The sequence below is a fragment of the Gadus macrocephalus genome, chromosome 13, assembly GCF_031168955.1.
Source record: "Gadus macrocephalus chromosome 13, ASM3116895v1".
NCBI lineage: Eukaryota > Metazoa > Chordata > Actinopteri > Gadiformes > Gadidae > Gadus > Gadus macrocephalus.
The window spans coordinates 21,618,670-21,643,670 of record NC_082394.1 but is presented as its reverse complement, the minus strand read 5'-3'; the positions used below and the strand labels follow the sequence as shown (position 1 = coordinate 21,643,670).

Here is a 25,001-nt window from a genome sequence, read left to right as displayed (position 1 = left end):
ACAATGGCTTTCCTCCCGCAACACCTCCTCCTAGTTCCCCCCCCCCCAGGAGCTGAATCCCAGTGCCCTCACGGACCCCCGTTATAGACGGAGGAGGAGGCGGCACCTATAGGGTGGATGCTGAGGTGCAATGCTGAATCACAGACCTGGGGCCGTATTCACAAAGCATTTTATCTTACCGCTAGGAGTGCTCCTAACTCGCGCTAAAACATTTTACGTAGGAGTTTTTTCTTAAAAGTTTTTCACAAAGCCGCTGAGACCTACTCTTACTAAGGATGAATCACTAGCCGCGTTTACATGGCAGATCTATGCCGCATAGATTTCTATGCGGCATAGATCTGTTCCTAAAATGTGTTCCGAATGTACTGTATACATGGCAGTAACAAAAGTGTCCGTTATGTCTCTCGCGCACACCTGACACGTCTCTGGACCGGCGGCGACATAATGGATGTCTTATCACTATCGGGGATTTTAAATTTGATTTTAATGAAAGCACAGCAGGAGAGAGCTTTTCTCTGCCTGCTCCTTCAAATAAGAAGGAGGAGGACAGCGCAGCAACGTCAATTTCTCGTCAGATCTTTATATTTACCCTAAGCGCCGCCGCAAACAAGAGGAATTTGGATGCGAGTCCGCAGCCAAGACTGGTGGGAGAGAGTGGTCTTACGGGAATTTAGTGACCAGGAATCCTCGAAGGTCCAATTGCGCACTACTGCAGCTGCCATCTCTCTAAGTTAAGAAGTATTTTAACGTTCAGCCTGCAAATGTACTAGTACACCCAAGTGGGTGCTACATATTGGTGGTGGTTAGTGAGGTCCCCCCTTCACTGTAGGCGTCTTTGAGTGTTATTAATTATTATTACTCTTCATGTTTAACCTCTGTTTTTCTTCTATTCCTAGTCTGTTTTACATAGTTTTGAATGATGACTATATGCTCTGTAAGGTGACCTTGGGTGTCTTGAAAGGCGCCTCTAAATTAAATGTATTATTATTATTATTATTATTATTAGTAGCCTACTCATTTACAGTTATCTCGGACACGCGCGGACACGTCATTAATAAACACCCATGTCCCGTCGCTTAGCAACCGGACACGCTTACCGGACTACTTTTACGGAGTGATAACAAAGACGTGAATCAGGCAATAAATCCACTTTCCTTGACAGCGGTGAAGTTCGGTGTGCTTAAAAGTACCGACGGAGCTCAGTGGACCAATTGCGAACTACTGCGGCTGCTCTAAATTAAACCCCAATCTATGCGGAATAAGTGTATACATGGCGATTTAAAACGGACTACACCACCTATTCTATGCGGCATAGAATCTATGCCGCACAGATAATTGTATTCCGAATGAGGCGTATACATGACCATTTTCTATGCCGCATAGAAATCTATGCGGCATAGATGTGTCCATGTAAACGCGGCTACTAAGAGTGAACTAAGAGTGACGCGCCGTTACTATGGATTACGTCGATTCTCGTGCACGAGTTTAAAAGCGGTCAGTGCGGTGATTGGTAGTTCAGACGAGCCCACTAAATCACAGAAAAACAAGGAAATAGCCTAGGCTGGAAATTAATTCCTATTAAGTAGTTTTAGTGCAGTTAGCAGAATACAAGCATGATGACAAGTTTGTGCAGACCACGATAATTACGTTGTAGCCTGCACGTTCAAGAGAGAGAGAGAGAAAGCAAACAATAAAAATACGTACAATTGAATGAAAATAAATGTTATGGACTACACAAATGTGTGTTGACTGATTTGTGCCAAGGTGTTTACCTAAAATGTGTATTCACAAAGTGATCCCTAAATGCCAGTCCACTCGGTTCCACACGGCCAAATTCATTGTCATGTTGATTGCCATCATCATCATTATCATCATCGTGGTCATCGTCCTCTTCATCGTCGTCATCATCATCATCATCGTCTGGCTGTGGAATGTCCCTCCGCTTGCAGAGGTTGTGTAAAATGGCACATACAGTGATGGTTGTGCTTGCCCTCTCTGGGGTGAGGAGTATTTCGCCCTGGAGGACTTGAAACTGACGTTTCATCTGCCCAATCCTCTCTCCACAACATTTTGTGTATGTTTGTGTGCTAACATATATGGAGGAAAACAGTAAACAATAATAAATATGGATTCAACAAATAAAAGGCGTCAAAGAGGCAATACGATGTGTTTTACACATAGGACTAAGCATAATCTGCATAATCACTTACATGTTATACGTTAACTATGCTCCCGGTTGTGGATTGAGGTAGGCTCAAGCTGCCTCAAACCGCTCTCTATTAAAATGCGCGAATCATGGGTAGCTCCAGGCCACATTGCAACAACATCCAGTAGGCTATGTTAAAATTTGCATCAAAAACAACCTGCGTGTTGATGGAATGCACTTTCTACCTATTGACGAACACTATTTTTTATGTGCGTCTCGTCAATAGCACCAACCACACCGGGCATACCTGCAATTGCCATGAAGTTGGCTTTGATCCTCCTGTGTAATTGTTGAATGTCCAAAGGAAACCGGATAAACTGTTGGATGATATGTGGTCTAGAGAGCGCGTTGATAGTTTGGTTTATGGAACGGCTGACTGATGGTTGCGATATTCCTAAATCGTCGGCATTGCAAAGTTGCATTTTCCCTGTTGCTAAATAACGTAGTGTTGCCAAACATTTTATTTCGGGACTAATCTGATTATTCCTGTTTGTCGGGGATGTTATTGCATCCACAACAAGTTTAATACCCTCACGATTTAGCCTGTATCTCTTCATTAACACAGTCTTCCATTGTCTCCAGCCATTTTACGATTCTTTGTGAATAGGTCTTACTGAGTTAGGAGTCCTCTTGAGGACTTTTAAGCTCTCCTAGACTTAGGTGCTACTTTTAGGCCTAAAATACTTTGTGAATTGCCCTTAGTGAAAAAAGTTAGGAGTCCTAAATTTAAGAGTGACACGCGGAGTTATTCCTAAATTCGCCAGTTAGGACCTACTTTTAGCCCTAAGATCCTTTGTGAATACGGCCCCTGGTGTCTTAGTAGGAGCCCATGGTCAGGATGTAGCCACAGTACCGGCAGACGTGGGAAGCTGGACTTGCCTTTTGCAGGACCGAAATTAAACTAAATAGCTGAATTGCACCATGGAAACCATTGTTTTTGATGTAATACTTTCTATCTCTTCAGTGTTCATAAGCGTTACATTGTGGATGAATGAATGAAGCCACTTGATTATTTTCTTACTCTGCTGTATTATACTGATTTTGTTTTACCGGGGATGTTCTTTACAGGGTAAAGAGGTATGTGATTCTTTACGTGATTTCCCAGTAGCACATGGCTTATATCCCCCCCCCCCCCCCCCCCCCCAAACCCTGTGCACGAAGATAACGACATGTTTATCACTGTCCATTCCTCCCCATGTCAAGAATGGCCCCTGAATCCCTTCCAACTTTTGGCCCTGTTGCTATGGAAGTGCTTGTGGAAATGTTTGTTAGCTTCCGAGCTATCAACAGCATTGCCTTCTGGTGATGAGGCAATCACCTAACAAGCACTTTGGCAATCTCTGCTTCATGGCTCATTAACCTTCACGTTACGTACCCCCCTCCCCCCTCACCATTCCTTATACACCACCTGGTGGAGCTCACATCCATCAGGGCATGTAGGAGCTGCTCCTCCACCTGTATGCTTGAGGGAGGTTCCCCTATCACCCCTCAAACCATCACTGGGAGAACAACATGAACAGCAGTGAGGGTGTGGTGCAGCCTTCACACTGGCTTCAAGTGAACACCCTCATGCTACGTGAGCTCTAGTCTGGCCTCCCACGCGTTGGACCCACCACTGTCAAATACCGAGCCTGGGTTTAATTTCAATGAGTTACACCTCAACGCGACAGTTGTGATCAGTTAAAAGGTATAACAAGGATATACTGTTGCATGAAGTACAAAACAAAACCTCAAATCCAATCTTCCGGCGTGTTGTTTTTAAATTATCTGTTTGTACGACACTGCGTCCTGCAGATGTAATACTGCAGGATGCAGCCCTCCGTGGCTCGCCTGCTGACCGACTTGAGTCTACGGCGTTTGATGACAATACCACAACAGCACCACAAAATCGGAATATTTTCAATGAAAAATTAAAAAGACACATCTACTTTTGGTTGTGAATCTAATGTTACCAGGAAATTCTTTATATAATTAGCGAATTCAAACGTATATCCGGCCAAAGACTTCTTATTCAGTTGTCATACGGAATGTCAGCGATCGGATTGGGCAGACCCAATCCCTAAAGTCACCTTGAAACACAGAGTTTAACCAAGCCCTCTGATTAGCTTTAGGTTCTGATAGAATGAAGTGGAGCCACACAGTTCCTCTCAAGAACAAGGCTGATCTGACTCTAGGATAACAACATTTTGGTCTGGCTTATCGTGTTTGGCGCCCCACTACATCATACCCAGCAGACCACCAAGAGCCACCATGGCACATCCTTTATGCCTTAAGTGCATGAGCATCCCCCCACCATCCCCCACCTCCCCTTCCCTGAGACTCACCACCCCACTCCCGCCCCAGGCCCATGGGGTTGCTCCATTCACATCGCGGGGCTGCGACAGCTTGGTGTGAATGAGCCCAACCCCATGGAGACCCCCTCCCTGTGGCCACCGGCCGGAGCTGCATGGGAACGCCCTGCATGGGGGCCTCGTCCCCAGAGTCACTCCACTGCATCTGCCAAGGCTATAGCGGGCCGCAGTTAGCTGCCGTCGCGATTAGCCGCCGCCACGGCCCGGCGCTCCTCCATCAAGGGGCGAGAGGAGCCGTGGGGCCGCTTAGGGCGCTTCCTGATGCAGCCCTTCGAGAGGCTGTGCTCCGCTCCCTCTCTGCGATGACAGACGGCAGAAGGGGGGCTAGGGGGGAGAATGTGTGCGATTTGGCACAACAGAGTGCAGTGTTTCTCTGTGCTTCAACTCTGTGCCCCCTTGAGGAGCGCTATCAAAGAATTTTGAGAGATTCAAAAACATTGTTTTAGTTTATTACGAGGAGGATGATGAAGATAGGGGATATTGTTAAGAGCTGCAGTTCAGATCAGTGGAGTCACCCCCTCTTCCCTTCTCCTGAAACACCTTTCCAAAGAGAAAACGGAAAACTAATTTCCTTAGGTATCCTTAGGTTTTCCTCTTCATCTTAAACCCTGGTTTGACCTGCTCCCTCTGCCGTGCTCTGGTCTCTGCTGTTCCTCCTCTCTGTCCCCCCGGCCTGCGCCCCCTCTCTGATCCCCAGGCGTTCGCGTGGTGGTCGGACCTGATGGTGGAGCACGCCGAGACCTTCCTGTCTCTGTACTCGGTGGACATGGACGAGGCTCTTGAGGTCCAGCCGCCCGACAGCTGGGACAGTTTCCCGCTCTTCCAGCTGCTCAATGACTTCCTGAGGACCGACTGTGAGTAGAGGAGCACGCTACTCCTAACGGGCTCTGAAGCAGCGTCTGTCACCGGGGTGGAAACGTGTGAAGCACTGAGCCGATGTGCGTCTCAGAGCGGGCAAAACAGCGACACTCGCACGCACACACACAGGCACAGACACGTACAGACAAGCACACACATGCACACACACACTGACACTCACACATGCACGCAGACACGCACAGACACACATACAAAAACACAGACACACTAAGACACGCACACACACTCACGCACACGCACCCAGACATTCACAGACACACCCAGACTCGCACTCACAGACATGCACGCTCACCGACACGCACAGACACACACGCACACACATGCACAGATACACACTCGCACACAACCGGGGAATCAGCCTGAAGGTCTCGTCCTTTGTGTTGTTTCGAGTGAATAACGTTTTATCTCCGGAGCGCTCGCCCATGTGTTGTGTTTTCCGAGGGCCTGAGGTACACCCGACAAGACAATAGAGGACACTTGAACGCTTGTTTTTTTTTTCGTTGCCGCAAGCCGGCGACCTCTCTAATGAACTGGCGTGCTCTGACCCGGGGCTGGGGGTGGGGGATGGGGGGCGGGGGGGCGTCCTGCCACTGATACACTGCAGCCGCCCCAACGTGCTGCTAATTGTCCCCGGGGAGCTTCCTCCTCTCCATCTTATCAGCCGGGAGTCAAGGAGAACACGAACGGCCACCGCTCATTCAGCACTCCACACGCGCACTGCGCCGCTCGTTATGCCACCGCGTTAGCGCCGGTAAATTGGTCCGCCATTATGATTTATTTGGACCTGTCAATTGTGGAGCGAGAAGACGGCTAATTGGACACATAGCATCGCACATAGATACAACAGCTATGATGAGCTGGGATGGACTCAGGAAATGGTGTTGGTAATGTTTGTATTGAAGGGATGGGTGTTTGCTGTGGGTTTATTACTTGACCCTTTTTATAGATGAACAGTGGGAGTGTGTTTGGACCAAGCTTCCACGGAAATAAATAACATATTAACAATTGCTCATAATTATTACTTTTTGCAAGCAGGAACAAAATGGACCTCATGATAGCTAATGGTGTTTGTTGTTTCTACTGTGATCCAAACACCAAGAACACACACGCAAGGCTCTCTCTGAGACGCTGCCCTCTGAGAAGGAACATCACAGGCTTCACATACAGCCCAGTTGATAATACACACACACGCCTCTCTCTGAGCCGTCTGCTGGAGGAAACCTCACACGCTTCATTTTACATTTTACAATAAGGGGGTTTTGGGGACGCTTTTATCCAAAGCGACTTACTAATTAATTATTGTTATTAATTCACACACCGACGGCGGAGTCAACCACGCAGGGCGACAACCAGCTCGTCGGGAGCAGTCAGGGTGAGGCTTCTTGCTCAGGGATACCTTGACACTCGAGGAGGCGGAGATCGAGCTACCAACCTACCAGTTACCACTCAACCCGCTCTAACACCAAAGCTACTGCCGCCCCAGCATCACATACAGCCCCAGTAGATAGTACACACACGCAGGCCTTTCTCTGAGCCATCCGAGGAAGAAAATTCACAGGCTTCACACACAGCCCAGTAGACGTAGCAATGGAAGGTCATCGGCGGTGCGGCCCCGTAGCGCTGGCGTACGTGTCTGTAAATAGCCCTAGCGCCACCCAGGCGTCGACGTGCAGCGCCCTGCGAAAAGTTAATGAGGTCTAAAGCATAGGGCTGGCAGAGCGGCGGAGCCCCCGTCGACACTCCTGGACACACACATCCAAGTGGACAGCAGCCGCTCAAGTGGCTAATTGGCAGAGTGGCAAACCGGGAAGCAGAAAAACATGGCACCTACTGTGTATCATCGACCTTGACTGTTTCCCGCTCTGACGCAAAGCGCACTGGGACACAAGTGTGTGTGTGTGTGCCCACACACACACACACACAAATACACACAAACAACATGTACACACACACAAACAACATGTACACACACAAACAACATGAACACACACACAAATAAACAGATACACGCACTGGAGGGGTTGCGAGAAGGGAGGACACAAAAACAAAGAGGGGGAGAGAGAGAGTGAAAAACAGACAGACTGCGCGGAGCTGCGAGGCATCACATTAGCACACACTGGCCTCCATTTTGTCTCCTGTGGTCTTCGTCAGGGCTGCCTTTTTACCAGTTGGGAACCATTAGAAACAGAAAACTGACGCCTGTCACTTCCAAGCACCCCTAGGTACAGTCCTAGTGTTAATCATGTTTTTATATATATATATATATATATATATATATCGTAATATTTCTCTATATATGCATAGCATTCATATGTATATATATATATATATATATATATATATATATATATATATATAAATTGTAATGAGATTACTTTACATTTGCAGTTGCATTTGAAAAGTAGCTTCACTACTTATTACTTTACTTTCCCGTTTTGGCAAACATGAGAACAAAAATGAAGTGGTCAATGAAAAATATAAAAAGGTCACTTTATCCCACACAATTAAAACAGAAATGCACTTACGCGGCGGTGACACATGCTGTTGCTTTATGTGGTCCAAAGGCTGAATGAACCTGATCTTTTTCGCAAGCTATGACATCGTAAGTGTGTCTTCCTCTCACCCTCTTGCAGGCAAGAGCAGCCTTCTCAAGTTTTAAAGTAATGCTGTTTATCCAGTGCACCGTCATTCCTAAGTAACTCTTGTTGTTGGCGGACCAATTGTCCACGGTGGTGGACACATGATTCAGGGAGGACTCAAATTATTTTGAGCTTCGATTCCATGTCGGTATAAAACACTTGTTAAGGTAATGGGAAAATGTTTTCCTGTCGGATGTTGGCTGGCGAGTCGCGGGTAATTTATCTAGTTTTTTCTAAATTTGGGGCGAATCAATAGTCGACAGGGGAAGAATGTCTTCTACAATGAACCCTGCAACCAGCCTGTCACCTGCTTCTGCGCACCAACACTTGAACACTCCTTCGCACAAGCAGCTACGTCACTCAAATCGATCGCTATAGCAACGTGCCGCGGAAAGCAGGAGCTGCAGACACACAGGCAGCACGGATGCACCCACCACAACAGATCAGAACTTTCCACGCAGGCAAACACAGCTTGTGTAACGCAGGAAAGCGCGTTACTATAGTCTAGCAAAGTTGTGTTACCGATATTTTAAATGTAATGCGTTACTTTACTTCGTTACCCAAAAAAGTAATATCGTTACTGTAAAGCATTACCCTCAACACTGGTATAGGAGTGTATGTGAGAGATAATGGTAGCGTATGTGAGAGAGTATAGTAGTGTATGTGAGAGAGTATAGTAGTGTATGTGAGAGAGTATAGTTGTTTATGCAAGATAATATAGTAGTGTGTGTGAGAGAGAATAGTATTGTGTTTGAGAGAGTTTGATTGCAACGGAAGTGAGTTTGTGGTCATTACAATTGAACCACGACATGGAGGCGCCAGAAGCTACCGCCTCTTCTGTCAGCCAATCAGGAACTAAGGAAACAAACTCCCTTCCGTATCATTCAAACTCTCTTCCGTTTCATTCAAACTCTCACACACACTACTATACTCTCTCACACATACTACTATAGTCTCTTGCATAAACATCTATACTGTCACACACTACTATACTCTCTTACATACACTACTATTCCCTCTCTCACACACTACTATACTCTCTTGCATAAACAACTAGACTCTCTCACACACACTACTATATTCTCTTGCATAAACAACTACACTCTCTCACATACACTACTATACTCTCTCACATATACTACTATACTCTCTCACATAGCCAACTACTGTATATGCTCTCTCACACACTACTATACTCTCTCACATACACTACTATTCTCTCACATACACTACTATTCTCTCTCACATACACTATACTCTCTCACATACACTATACTCTCTCACATACACTTCTATTCTCTCTCACATACACTACTATACTCTCTCACATACACTACTATACACTTCTTCTTCTTCTTTCGTGTAACATCAGAGGTCCAACTCAGTGTCTTGTAGCCATGCCCTTGTTTCTGGTCCCACGTCAAAGAGGCCGGCTTCCGAGGGGTGGTCTGTATAGGGGGCAGGTGGTCATAATATGCTCGACAGTCTGTTCAGGGGCACCACACTCGCATGCAGCGCTGTCTGCCAGGCCCCACTTCTTCATTGAAGATTTGAACCGACCGACCCCAGTACGTAGACGGTTCAGCAGAGTCCATTGCCGGCGTGGAAGATCGTCTCCTGTGGCTCCATCTCCTGGATCCAAGATGTAGTGGTGGATTTGGGTTGGCCCAGCCCTCTCCCACTCCTGGTTCCAAGCTGCCGCCAGCCATCCATCTTTGGACAGGTCCTCAGTGGTGGAACGGAGCAACTCTTGTGCCGCCTTGTTGTAAGGGTGGCGGGACTTGAGTCTGCTCAGAGGAGCTGCTGTCTCTGTGGTGTTATGGAGGATGTGCCAATCATGCTTCCGTGCTTTCCTTGCCAGGGCGAGAGTGGCAGCCTCTCGTCGTAGGCCAGCCGGTGCGATTCCTGCAAGGACTGGTAGCAGGACGATAGGGGTTGACTTCAGGCATCCAGTGATGATCCGGAGGGCGTTGTTGATAGCCACATCCACCTTTTTTGCGTGTGGACTTCTGCTCCATACTGGGGCACAGTACTCCGCTGCTGAAAAGACCAGGGCTTGGGTGGATACCCTTAGTGTCTTGGCAGTGGCTCCCCAGGTTGTGCCAGCGAGGCGACGGATCAGCGCGACCCTTGATATTGTCTTTGCCCGGACATCTTCGAGATGTTGTTTGAAGGTCAGTGTCCGGTCCAGACGCACACCAAGGTATTTAGGGGCTTGCTGGGACTCCAGGCGCTTGTGGTCAGTGTATACCTCCAGTTCCCTCTTGGCGTCTCTGTTGCAGAGATGGTATGCTGCTGTAACAGTCTTGCCGGTGCTGAGTTGCAGGCGCCACTTTCGTAGGTAGGCTACTAGGACGTCCATGTCTTGGTTGAGACCGTCTTCCAGTGCCTTCCATGTGGGTCTTCTCAGCATGATTGCGAGATCGTCTGCGTAGCCGTACTTTCTGGATGCTGTATCTGGTAGATCAAAGATGTAAATATTAAACAGCATCGGAGAAAGGACCGAGCCCTGTGGGACACCGTTCCGTAGTCTTCTTAGCCTGCTGCGCTGGCCATCGCTGGTCTGTGGGACAAACCTGCGGTTAGACAGCGTCTCCATGATGAATTTCACCATATGTCGATCGGTTATTGTCCTCAGCAGCTTCAGGTGAAGTCTGCGGTGCCAGACGGTATCGTACGCGGCGGTCAAGTCCAGGTACACTACCCCAGCTTTCTCATTATCCTGGAAGCTGTCCTCGATGTCTTGAGACAGAAGTGTAACCTGGTCCACTGTGGACCTACCGCGATGGAAACCGACCTGTTCCTGTGGAAGCTGTGGGTCAATCACTGGCTCAATGCGGCAGTGGATCATTCTTTCCAGGATTTTAAATGGAACACAGAGCAGCGATATGGGTCGGTATGCCTTGGGGTCTTCCGCAGGTTTGTTTGGCTTTGGCAGGGCGATTGCAGAAGCACGGGCCAGGTCTTGGGCAGCTTGCATCTCTGGTAGCAGGATGAGAAGAATGCACAGAGCCGGCTGGATGTTATTGTGCTCTGGTGCATAACAAACTCTGGGTGGATGTTGTCACGTCCTGGAGCTTTGCCTGGCTTGAGTTTGCTCATGGCCTTACTGAGTTCGTTTGCTGTGAATTCTCCTGAGAGGTTGGAATCTGCACTGGCCACCCTGGAGAGGGAAGTCACCTCCTGCGTTATCAGACGGGCAACAACTTTGTCTGCGTCTGGGAAGGGACCGTTCTTCAGGAGCGCGGACGCGATGGCATCTGCTGTGACTGGGCAGCTTGGGGGCTTTGTGCATCTGCCTGTTAGCTGGTTGATGGTTTGCCACGCCTTCCGACTAGAGTGGGTAAAGTCAATTGACTCAACAACTTCAGTCCATCTGTCTCTGCGTGTGGTGTCCAGTCTCTGGAGCAGTGCTTCTGCATCCACATCTTCCCTGGAGCTAGCCCTCTGGTGGGCGCTCAGGAGGCGGCTGCACTCCTCGTCCCAGCCAGGGATGTAGTTCCTGTTGTAGCCGCGTGGGATGGTCTTTTTTGCTGCTCCTAGGAGGACCTTATAGTAGGCTTCGTAGGCGGCGTCCAGGTTGGCTGCATCAGGTTCTGGCAGACTAGCCATCCTTCTTTCTGTCTCCTGAGCGAATGACTCCCAGTTGGCCTTTCGAAAGTTCCATCTTTTGACAGGTTTCCCTGGTACCGGTTGCACCAGTGATGGGACTTTAATGATGGACGGTCGGTGGTGTGAGCGGGGAAACCTGTCTAGGACGCGTCTCTCCGGTTTCGGGTCATTGCTCCGGCACACAGCGAAGGCCAGGTCCGGGTTGGTAGAGGTGTTCCAGCGTACAGAGAAGAAGCTTGGCGGCTCCTTGGGGTCGTACAGTAGCAGGGCATCGGTGTTGGAGGCCCATTCACTCAGCGCCACTCCGTTTGATGTTGTGTAGTTGTAACCCCAATCTGTGTGTTGACAGTTGAAGTCACCTGCGTAGATGGCGGGGGCAGTTATGGATGGGAGTGACGTAGCAGACAGCTCTGATGGTGGGGGCTTATATACGTTGATGACTGAAGTTTCCTGGATTTTAGTAACCAGCCACTCGATGTTGGAGCCTGCTGGGGATTGGCTAGTGGCTGACCAGGTTAGTTCAGTCCTCACGAAGGTTGCCACTCCGTGCTGCTTGCTGTGAATGGACCCAGCGAGATGGAAACCTGGCATCTTGAGGATGTTATTGTTAGTGCAGTGTGTCTCCTGCAGGACTACAACCGCTGCCCCATTGGAATCAGCCAGGTGACGTACGATTTCGAGCTTGGCGGTGGTGAGGCCCTCAACGTTGAGTTGGAGCACTGGAAGACCACGGTTTTCGACGGTCGGGATGACCATGCGTCCTGAGTGGGGCGCTCCTCCGTTCCTTGGCCTGCCAGCTCTTTGTTTGGTTGGCGACATTCGTTTCACAAGTTGGTCTTGCACCATCTCTTGTTACTCACAGGGGAGGCCGCGTGAAGGCTGTCGTCTTCTCCCCACTATACACTCTCATGCATACATGCAAAGGAAGTATAATAGTGTGTGTCTTTGAGTATACTGGTGTATATGCAAGATTAAAATAGTGTGTGTAAGACCAAGTATGAATTCTGTCCCAGGCGGCCCCTCATACTTACCTGCGCGTGTGTCGATGGCGGAGCCGTTATGTTTAAAAACATAACGTCTTAGCTCGGCAAGTGTGTCGCTGCCTTTGTCTTGACGTACGGCGTGTGTGCGTGCATCTGTGGGTGTGTGTGTGTGTGCGCGCTTCCGTCTATGTGTCGCTTCATTTGTCTTCACGTGCGGTGTGTGTGCGTGCGAGTGATTGTGTGTGCGTGTGTGTGCGCATGCGTCACCCGCCTTCGGGTCATTGCCACACAGCGTCATGATTTCTGCACTTAGGGAAATACAGCTTCCACAAGTGTATATTGATGTTGTGATGGATGTCTATGAAGGATCTTACATCCAAGTCATTTGTGGTGACACCCTAACTGATCCCATTCAGCTGGATGTTGGTATTAAAACAGGATGCCCCTGGAGTGCGGTGATTTTCATCCTAGCAATCAATCACTGGATCAAGTGGATGCGCCAGTGCGCACCTGAAGGAGTCAGGTCACCAAATCCAGTGCAGGGATATGCTGATGATGTAGAGATCTCATCATGGGACGAGAGCGTAATCCACTCAATGCTCCACCGCACTGAGGAGTTCATACAGTGGTCAAGATTGGAGGTAGGTTGGGTAAAACACACCAAATGTGCTGCGATCTATGAGAGGAGGAGCGGTGGAAATCGGTGGTATCAAGCCAAATCTAACAGACCCCCGTCCTTCACAATAATGCAGAACCCAATCCGCGTCTACTCAAGGCATGAAACATACCCATATCTAGGCCAGAAATTCAATGTCGCTGGCGACTGGGAAGAACAGGTCAAAGAGCTGACTAATGACTACACTGTCAGACTCGACCTCATTGATTCATCCCCCCTCCCGATTCTAATGAAACTCCAGGCAATCAGAGAAGTCGCTCTTTCAAAAATCCAACACCTGTTTGCAAACATCCATATACCTCAGAACATCCTCACAGAGATGACAAACAAGACGGTGAGCCTGGTGAGGAAATGGCTTGGCTTAAACACCCACTCGACCCGTGACATCATCTTCCAAGCCCGCGGAGATGGAGGTCTCGGAGTCCCAAACATTGAGTGGGTCTACACCGCCACCAGAACCAACCACCTCCTCAAGATGCTCAAGTGCGACGATGTGACAGTCCGGGAAATGGCCCGTGAATCACTCCTCCTGCATATGCAGCGACGCAAAATCCCACCTGCGAAGGAGAATGAGCGGCAATTCCTCGGATTCTAAATAAAAGATAATCAGAACTGCAGGCTTTGGTGTGCGGTCAGACTGGATGGATCTCAATGACCTGTGCCACCGCTCAGGAATAAATCTGAAGTGGGCGGGGCCCGATGGTACACCTGTTGCACTGAACTCTGTTGTCACGGACCCACTCATCAATGTATGCGCGACCTTTGAACAGGGAGATGGGCAACACGAGCTGTCAATCAAAAAAGTGAGAGCCACAATGCTAAGAATGAAAGTAGAAGAGAGTGCACAGCATTGGACTAGCTAAAGCCTGCAGGGCAAACTGGCACTGCTACCCTTTGCAAACCACTCTGTGTCCTACTCTATCCTCTCAAACACGACCATTGGAGAGGACGTCTTTATCTTTTGCATTAAGGCCCGCTTGCAGGTATTGCCAACAAAATACAACCTGGCAATCTGGTATCCGTCAAAACACAACCCACACTGCATCCTACATCCCACCCCAGACAATAAAGAGACAATGACTCATATCCTAAACGGCTGTAGCTTCTACAAAGGACTGTACATCGCCAGACATGACCGTCTGGTGGACTTGGTCTCACAATAACTCAGACAAGTACAGGACAGAACAACACACATGTTTAAGCACAGCACTGTGAAATTGAACTGGTTTGATCATAATTGTACTGATAACAACATACTGTGTAACATCCCAAACACCCCAGACATTGTTTTCATTACCCAAGCCAGAAAATCAGTTACCATCTTTGAAATAGGCTGTGCGTTTGATCTGTATATGGATACTTGCTTCACATCCAAGTTCATGAAATACCAGCCATTGGAAGAATGTATCACAGCTCTTGGATATAACTGCCAATTAATCATACTTGTGTTCGGAAGTCTGGGGCATGTACACAAACTTGTGCTCCGAGGTTTGCAGATAGGTGGACTGCAAAAGGCTGATGCGAAAAGAGTTCTAAAATTCTGCTCAGTCTCAGCGACCATAGGCAGCCTCCACATCTGGAAAAGACGTTGTGTTGTCTATCCCTGAATGCCATTGCCAGGCGTCTCTGACCCTTCTGGGCTCATGAAATTGGTGCCCTGGTCAGTGAGAATTTCTTTCGGGATTCCCACCCGTGATATGACCTGAAACAACGCCACGAACACAGCACACGACTTACATGTCCCTACCGGTCGTGCTCGCACCCCCATAGTCCCCCTAACAGCCTGTGGAAACCCAGCCCAATCCAACCCAAGAATCAAGGGATGCATGAGGCTCGAACTAACCTCCGCCTTAACACTATGCTTTTTCCCCCCACAACGAATTTCGATAGGGACCAAAGGGTTCCCCTACTAACCACAAAGCAGGCACATAAATACAAACACTCCCTGATTGGCCTGAGTGCTTAAAAAAAAAAAAAAACGTTGTTTTGCTTGTAGATCCAAATAAAATAATTTTAATTTGTGTGTGTGTGTGTGTGTGTGTGTGTGTGTGTGTGTGTGTGTGTGTGTGTGTGTGTGTGTGCGCATGCGTCACGCCGGTAAGCAGCACGCCGGTGTGCCGCACCAACAAACATACAAAACATAACATCTCGCCCCTTGTAACTGCCATCGTTAATGCAGCAGAGAAAGATATGCTTTAGACATTAGTACCTAACATTTGCCTAGTCACAGTGCTACGGATCGCCTTCAAACAAGCCCTGGCCAGTGGCCGCATCGACAAACAACTGAAGCAAACCCATGACCCCGTCCTGCAACCACCGTCGGACGGTGAAGACCCCCCCGTGGATTTTAACAACTACGTGCGCCAACTTCAATGCCATGAATGGACAATGTTCGAGACTCATAAAAGACAATTCAGGAAATCATTGGATACCAAACTACTCCAAGAAAGAGCTTACTTTGCCTGCTCCGGCGATCAAGCCAAGTGGAGTAAAGTGGCATCAATCCTAACCGGAGTATTCTTCCAAAATGGAATATTCCGCAAAGGAATTGACAACGGTGAAGAGTTTGGATTACCACTCCTGAAATACGCGACACGGATTCTAAAAAAGTTTCCATTGAGCGACATCCAACAGAGTTTACACCGGCTTCCATTACTTCCTGGATTTGAGAAACAGTTGATCTACGTGAAAGACGTCCAACCATCGCTCAGCAGAGGGGAAGCAGACGAACACCACAAACGCCAAAGGACAGTAAACAGAGACAAACTGTCATACCTGTGGCAGCACTGCAGGTCCAAAGCTATTGACATAATTCTAAATATTTGCATGTTTCCCTCCCCCCCGCCAACTGTCAATGATACTACTAACGTTTAGCGTACTTTATGGCCAAATGTCAATCACCCCCGACCAAAACGCTGACCCCGCCCCCTTGGTCAACAAGCATTGAGACAGTTATCCCAGATTATTATCCATCCACTGCACAAATTCACTTTTGAAGATAACAGTGCCAGTGGATACGATGGGGTGACATATGAGACCATCAAAGACAGAAATCCCCAGTCCACCCAAATACTAACATATTTATTTAACACCTGTTTGATAATGTAAAGGTTCCAGGATCATGGAAGGGGGCCCTCATCCATAGAATACCTAAGAAAGACAACATTCCAAGCGACCCCTCCACATTGAGAGACATCTCTCTCCTTCCCACTGTCTACAAAATCTTCATTTAATGTCTGCTTGGCCGCGTCCTCCCATGGCTTGTGGACACAGGCATCCTCTGACCCAAACAAAAACCTTACATAGACAGATGGTATGAACAAGCATGTGTTCTGCCTTAAAACTGGGGTTGATGATTCATGTCAACTTTACGCTGTATTCCTAAATTTTAGAGATACCTTTGGAACACTATCCCACAAAATGATGCTGAATGCACTGGAGGAGATCCATCTACCTCAGCCCTTTGTAGACATCATAACGAATGTATATAAGGGATCTTTTCTGCAGGTGATCTGTGAACACACCAACTCACAGAGCCCATTCCGCTCCAGGTTGGGATTGAAACAGGCTGCCCTGGAGTGCGATGAACTTCATCCTTGCCATTAACCAGTGGCTCAAGTGGCTCTGTCAGTGTGCACCACCTGATATCAGATCCCCAAACCCTGTTCAGGGTTACGCTGACGATGTCGAGGTGTCCTCCAGAGACGAGAGTGTTATGCACAACATGCTGGCCAGAACAGATGAATTTCTTCACTGGTCAAAGCTGGAGGTGAAGCACACCAAGTGTGCAGCTCTTTATGAGCGACTCAGCGGTGGCAACTGCTGGTATAAAGCCAAATCTGACAAACCACCCTCCTTCACAATAATGGGACAGCCTATCAGGGTCTACTCACACCACGAGTCATACGCCTTCTTGGCCATAAAATCAACATTACGGGTGAGTGGGGGGAGCAGGCACAGGAGCTATGTTGTAGGGCTGCACATTATATCGAATTTTTATCGCGATGACGATATTGGCGTCCCACGATGACACGTAGTGTTCTCGCGATATTTTCGCGATATTTTTTTTAAATAATGCATCCGCAAAAAAAAGAAAACGAAAAAAGAAACGAGCCCCACCCATGCAGTATACGCTCTACCTCCGCTGAAAAGCAAACCAAGCGCTCCCTGTACACCTGTCTGCGACTGCGTGAGTCCGGCGCGAAGCGTGAAAAGGGGGAGGGGGGGGGCGTGGCCTGGCGGCAATTTGCCGCTGAGCACAGTGTGTGGCTCCTACCACTAGGGGGTGTTAGAAATTCGAAAGATTTTTTTTTCAATGAATAATCGTGGTCAATAATCGTGATATCAATATTGATCAAAATAATCGTGATAATCATTTTTGCAATAATCGTGCAGCCCTACTATGTTGTGCCAATAAGAACAGAATCGAACTAATTGATTCCTCCCCACTCCCTGTAGTCATGAAACTGGACGCTATCAGAAAGGTGACCCTAGCAAAGGTACAACACCTTTTGCAAATGTCCACATCCTGCAAACTGTCTTACGGGACATGAACAATAAAACAGTCCAGGCTGTCAGAAAATGGCTAGGTCTGAACTCACACTCTACCCGGGATCTCATCTTCCTCTCACATATAGAGGGGGGGCTGGGTGTCCCAAACGTGGAATGGGTATACACTGCTAACAGGCTGACACACCTCATCAGCATTCTCAACAATGATGATGCCAGTGTCAGAGAGCTTAACAGAGCTTCCCTCCTGCTGAACCTCAGGAAGAGGAAGGTCCCTCTGGCCAAAGCAGGCCAGGACAGCTTCCTAGGCTTTAGGAGGAAAAGCAGCGGAAAACTGGACACACAAGCTGCAGGCTTAGGGGTTCGGTCGGACATGCCGGACCCGAATGATCTGTGCAACAGAATGACAGTCAAACTGGAATGGACACAACACAACTCACACACAGCACCACAGGCATCTGATGCAGTTGAAACCGACCCTTTTGTAACCGCAGAGGCTACTGTATACCGCAACGAGGTACAACACATACTACAGAACCCAACAGCATGGACCTAGGCTACCAATGCAAGCTAATAGTGTTTATTTTTGGCAGCTTGGGGCATGTCCACAACCGTGTTTTCGGTGGGTTAAGGCTGGCAGTCTGGCTCAGGAGATGTTTTTTGTACCCTTGAAGAAAGATCTCATCTCTGAAATATTTGAATCCTGTCTCTTCTAATGTGATTGGTGGATTCAAATAAATAATTAAAATGTATGAGTGTGTGTGTGTGTGTGTGTGTGCGTTTCCATGTATGTTCGTGTGCATGTGCGTGTGTATGCGGTGTGTGTATGCGGTGTGTATGTGCATGCTTATGGTGTATGTATGCTTGCTGTGTGTGTGTGTGAATGGCATGCTGCTTGGCACATGCTCAGATGAGTAGCTTGAGTAACTGGTGCGACAGGCCTGCTATTATAGTAGTAAGATATATTTAAAGCTATTTATCTTTATACATATATATATATATGATGCTATTTATCCTTGTATACATATATGAATACATATAATGCTGTTTTTTTTTATATATACAGGTATACTGTATATATTTTGAAAACATGCATTGAATTACAGAGCTTTAATTCAGTAAGATTAGTGCTAATTTGATCTGTAACTGTTTGCAAACGGTTTGTTTATATGGGACTTAATTAGTTTTAATTCACACATTCATGTCACAAATTGTTAATCCAAGAAAGGACTGAACAGGCTTTTATGAATGAAAAAAACACATGGAAACATAAAATGAGGGAAATCCAAAGAATCACATTATTATTAATTTCACAGATTTAAGATGAATATGGTTTTATTATTTCTTTGTTTGTTTCTCTTTCAAAGACAATCTGTGCAACGGAAAGTTCCACAAGCACCTGCAGGACCTGTACGCCCCGCTGGTGGTGCGCTACGTGGACCTGATGGAGTCCTCCATAGCCCAGTCCATCCACCGCGGCTTCGAGAGGGAGTCCTGGGAGCCTGTCAAGTGAGACGCGCTCTGTTTCCTCTGAACCGTTCCTCCAGGCATCCTGGTGCCGCTTCACATGGTCTTAACCCTCATGGGGGGTCTGCTGCTTCACTGCACCAGGGGCGCAGGAAGTAGAGTTCTCTGCTGGGTTAGACCAGGACCCGGCCCTGGTTCATAAAGGAGCTGATCCAGCAGACCCATAATGAGTGTTGATGGTCTCCTGTGAGTCAATGACCCAGGCCCTGCTTCATAGAGGAGCAGGAGGTCCAATGTAGCCTACATATCAGAGTCAAGCATTAGTATTCCGCTGAGGCCCTGCAGTCCAAGGCCCCACTGGATAGCACCTATTTATGACGCTGAGTTGGTATCTGTCTCAAATAGACTTTAGCGCGCATCCTTGGCATGATCTTGGCATCTGTTATCCACCCTAAACCAAGGGCTCGCTCAAGGAGCCGCACCCACTGGCTTCTTCCAAGCACGCTAAATTTATCCCGACATTGTTAATGAGATTTCTGACTCGCGGCTGCTCCGAGACAACAAGTAGAGACGAGTGTACTGCATGTGGATCGTAGAGGAATGGCCTCTTCTTGTTTCATGACCATACGTTGCTTGATTTGTAGCTCTGTGCTGGTTGTGTGAGTTCAAATGTTTTTATTTGAGTAATAAACAGCCTGCTTCATTGGAATAATCCAGAGCTCTTATATATCGATGTTTCCATAAATATACTTTTCAGGGTCTAAAGTAAACATTTGACCAAATCGTCTGTACACATGTTAATGAACGTGCAGGATCCTGATATTGAGGAATTAGCCCTGCTATGTTTAGATAGCACAATTAAGAGCACGCGGCACATCTCTACAATTCCCTTTAAACATTATTTATGACTCTTGCAAATCTCGAGTGAAACCTCTTCTGCAGTGACAACAGGAGAGGTGTGAAAACAGCTTTCCACATCCACAGCAGACATCCCGCCTCCTGTGGAGTGTGACCATGGTGCCACAGCTCGCTCTGCTGAGCGATGCGCTGAGGCAGACGTGTGCACACAGACCTGGTGGAACACAGGGCCACATTCCCGGGCTTCAGGGCCTGCTTCAGGACCCAAAACTGTCTGCTGTTCCCGAAGAGGGAAATATGTAGATGGCAGCAGCACAGAGCCAGCTCAAATACTGTATACTTTAGTACCAGGTTTAAAGATCAGGTGGTTTGTAAGTCAGCCAAACCCAATTTCGAGGAGACGTGCAAAAGGTGTTAGGAATAGGTAGGAATGAATATGGAAGGAGTCGCATGGATCCGGCTTTCTATTGCCAACATTCAAGCTGGAAGCCAAGCTTATGCCAATGTGACAGCATGGGGCTTACAGGAACGAGAAGAACAATCACATTCTTCTTTTGGCTAGAGCTAGAGTAGACTCGAAGTATCACATCAGTTTACTGTGATGTGTGGGCCTCCCCTTCTGCCCCTCAGCCGGCGCTTTGTCTTGCTCTGGTGAGGAACAATGTTTCAATGGACTGCTTCCACCTCTAGCTCGTTTGGTCTGACATCAAGCTACATTAGCTAACAACCAGTGCTTCCACTAACCCCCTCCCAGCTCTTCAGGAACCTGGTTTATCTGACTCTCAATCTCTGCCAGTGTTTTATTGCCTATGGCGTTGATGCCTCCATATGTATACAGACAAAGTATACCCTGCCAATATTGTCTGTTAGCTCTCTTCATGATATTTACAGTTTTTTCCGCCCTATAAGGCGCAATTAAAAGCCTTTAATTTTCTCAAAAAACGACAGTGCGCCTTATAATCCGGAGCGCCTTATATGGGGAACACACGAACACTTAGAAGGCAAACACACGTTCACCAAGACGGGGAGACAGCGCCGGGCAACTTAAGCCACTATCTGCCAATGGATCGTGGATGCCTGGGCTGATATATCAATCTCAACTGTGGTCCGAGCTTTCACAAAGGCAGGAATAATCACTGAACTGCCAGGTAACAGCAGCGACACTGGCTCGGATAATGACGTGAGGGAGCCGGGCATGTTGGATGCCGTAGACTCGCCCAACTGTTAAATTCGGACACTGAAGAAGAAGAATTAGAGGGATTAGTGGACATGGAATGAACTGAAAAAGTGAGCTTTACGTGTTATACGTAACTGAACAAGGCTGGGAGATATTCACATTAACGTTTGAACAACGTTGAGTTATTGTGAATGCACTTCGTGTAAAACATAGTTTTATACGTATAAAACATAGTTTTATACGTAAGTTAAATATCAATATCCATGGCAACAATATAAATCGTTGCTGACATACGTAAGTCTAAGTGATGGGCTTAGATGAATTTTTTTTTAAAAGTTAGGCAATCTACTGTCGGATCAGTATGAGGTCAGAGAAGGTAATCACAGACACACAAATCCCCCCCCAAAAAGCATCCAAATGGGATAGCCTGGGATACCATAAAGGGCAGAACAACGTCCTCATTGTACCAGTACTAGTCCCAGTCAGCCCAAGGCCATGGATCACTTCCCCCGCTGCTAAACTATCCCCAACAAACAATCAGCCCACATCACACCGACTGCAGTCAGCTCCGGTGTCAGCAGTCAGCCCAATGAGCGATGAGCAATGATGACAATATCCAGTATCACTGCCCTCCAATAGGTCAACATAGAAACAGCTGAACAAAACCTGAACAACCTTATGCTATTGTACCACAAATTGTTAACTTATTATGCTTTAAAAAGTGATAGGGACAAAATCAGCTATTTCAGAAAGTGGTGTCGCTAGCATCCCCAGTGTATATTTCCATTTTGAACACCTTTATTATGATCATGATAATGATGATTATGGCATAATTAAACCTCCACCATTCATGGACTCTCCCAGATGATCCTTCACGTTCCTCTGTTTCCTCACCTTCCATCAAGCTATGACTTCCTTCTCTGATGTTTGTCCCTGTTTTATCATCCCTGCATGGTCCTGGTTCTGTTCAGTCTGGTTCAGGCTGTATCTCTGACTGTGATGCCTTTTGAACCCCACGCAGTAACGGTTCAGGAACCTCAGAGGATCTCTTCTGGAAGCTGGACGCTCTGCAGACCTTCATCAGAGACCTTCACTGGCCTGAGGAAGAGTTTGGCAAGCACCTGGAGAGCCGTCTGAAGCTCATGTCAAGCGACATGATAGAGTCCTGCATCAAGAGGTGAGAGCTGGCCACGTGCACTGCCTAGTGACGCACCAGCTTGGGCGGGTGGCCCTATGTTGGTCACACGCTCACGCAGAGACCAGTACAAGGTGAAGACTCTTCCTGGACCTTCGATCTAGCACTTGGTGACTAAACTCCTGAAGTCCAGGCTATCACACAGGCTATCTCGGTTGATCAGCCTCCCACATTCCTCTGGGCGTCCTGAAGGCTAATTTGAATCCAAAGGGAAGTGCGATCTGCAATAATGGTTCACACTCTGTGGAATAACCTGCCACAGGTGGCCCGTTGTGCAGAACAATACTCTAAAACCCGATTTACTCATCCTACTGCTTTTCAAAGGTTGAACTTAAAGGTCCCATGACATGAAAATCTCACTTTATGAGGTTTTCTAACATAAGTATGAGTTCCCCTAGCCTGCCTATGGTCCCCCATTGGCTAAAACTTGCGTTTGGTGTAAAACGAGCACTAGCTGTTCTGCTCGCCTTTGAAAAAACGGAGGCTCAAGTGCGCTGATTTGGAATGTCTGTATTTAGGACGTCACCAAGAATCTCAGCTCCTCCCTTTACTCTGCCTGGCCCGCCCAGAGACGTTGGCCCGCCAATGAGACTCGACCGTGCGAGCGCCACATGTGTGTGTGTGTGTGTGTGTGTGTGTGTGTGTGTGTGTGTGTCGCCCGGCAGCGGGCAGCCGGCAGCAGGCAGCTCGCGGTTCAGTCGACTTCAGGTTGATGTGAAAGTGGAAGAACCAGAGACGTTGCAGAACCCGACAAAGTCGTTTGTGATTCATAATATCGTCTGGAGGCGCACACAGCTTTTGGCCGTGATAATATTTATTAAATTATATAGATTTCTATGTATTATATGATATTATTTAGATATAGAGCTCCAGGACTGTAACGCAAGTGTTGTAAACTTCCTTGTTATTTGGATAACCGTTCTGCTTTTGGTGTTATGGCGCATAACACCTCTGGTATTTCTACAACGAGACTCGTATTGGGGGTTATCTCAGCCAAGGTTGAGAATGAATTGGGGGGAAGGAACTTTGGCTTTGACTCCCTCAAGAACATGAACCACGACATGGAGGAGAAAGGGATTGTTGGCGTTGAATGTCTCCCGCTCGAGCCCCGCTGAGGGACCACCGCCGGAGGCGGAGGTGCCTAAGCGCTGCCCGGCAACGATCCCTTTCTCCTCCTTGTCGCGGTTCAGTCTAATTCACATTGATGAGGACGTTGAAGAACCAGGAACGTCGGAGAACCCAACGCGGTCGTTTGAGATTCATAATATCGGCTCACACAGCTTTTGGCCGTGATAATATATATTATATGATATAGATATCTATGTAGGCTATATGATAATATTTAGATATAGAGCTCCAGGACTTCCGTGTGTTCTAGAATATTTATAGAACACGGCTAAAGGCTGTGTGCGCCTCGCCATTGCGATACATCCATGTTTATGGTTTTGACTTGTGTGAAAGGTGCTCTGTGATGATGTTGCTAAATACTCAACGTAATCATTAATGTAAGATTTTAGCTATTTATTGCATTTACAATTTTTAATCAGTGGTGCCCCCCCCCCCCCCCCCCCCCCTTGCTCGCCCCCAGGACCCGCGTGGCCTTTGAGGTCCGTCTCCAGAAGAGCAGCCGCGCCACAGACTTCCGCGTGCCACAGTCCATCTGCACCATGTTCAACGTGATGGTGGACGCCAAGGCCCAGTCCGCCAAGCTCTGCGCCATGGAGCTGGGCCAGGAGGTAGGACCTGAGGGCGTGTGTGTGTGTGTGTGTCTGCGTGTGCATGTGCGTCTGTGTGTGTGTGTGTGTGTGTGTGTGTGTGTGTGTGTGTGTGTGTGTGTGTGTATGTTTGTGAGATAGCCTGGACTTCAATTTCAGTCGTAGGACTTTTGAAATGTGTGGCCATGTTACCACTAATAAATTCATGAGGTATGTTTTCATGAAATTATAATTTCAAATACGAAGAAATCCAATAAAAGTCTTACTCCACTCCTGTTTGAATCCACTGAATTTTGGATTAGCAATTGTCATTGTTTATTGTTATGTTATGGTTGTTATTAATCAATGAATTCACAGAATTGTGGTTTTATTCACTAAGTTTAGATGGTTAGATTGAAATCCTCTTTAAAATAACATTTTTAAGATAATTGTTATTGCTCTGCCTAACTCTGCGTTAGTTTACCGTGGATGACCTCCCCTCTCAATGGCACACAGTCTGACACCTGATTTGCATTAGACAACGTAACAACACCCAACAACTCTTGAATCGTTTTATTTACAACTGGTACTTCTCCTCAATCTTTCTTCTGTTTCATTCCTACCGTTTCTGATTTGACATGTCAAAGTTCGTTAGAGAATGGGTAAGTAAGTGTGGCTAACAATCAATTTAAATCTCACCCGTGGTCCCAAATGTATAATTAGCTTTCCCCCTGCCTGTCTCCCTACACTTGCAA

At 47.5% G+C, this 25,001-nt stretch overlaps 1 protein-coding gene across 11 annotated transcripts in view; it reads left to right on the top strand.

The window, feature by feature from the left end:
* Positions 1–25,001, top strand: part of cadpsa (Ca2+-dependent activator protein for secretion a) — a 206,725-nt gene that overhangs the window by 145,969 nt on the left and 35,755 nt on the right. For 6 of the 11 annotated variants that reach the window (XM_060069143.1, XM_060069141.1, XM_060069140.1 and 3 more), the window contains 5 exons: positions 5,255–5,411; positions 19,223–19,364; positions 22,379–22,534; positions 24,141–24,288; positions 24,894–24,908. In XM_060069143.1, the coding sequence (XP_059925126.1) occupies positions 5,255–5,411; positions 19,223–19,364; positions 22,379–22,534; positions 24,141–24,288; positions 24,894–24,908 (618 nt within the window). The remainder of the gene's footprint in view (positions 1–5,254; positions 5,412–19,222; positions 19,365–22,378; positions 22,535–24,140; positions 24,289–24,893; positions 24,909–25,001) is intronic. The other 5 variants (XM_060069144.1, XM_060069148.1, XM_060069142.1 and 2 more) reach the window with 1 other exon arrangement.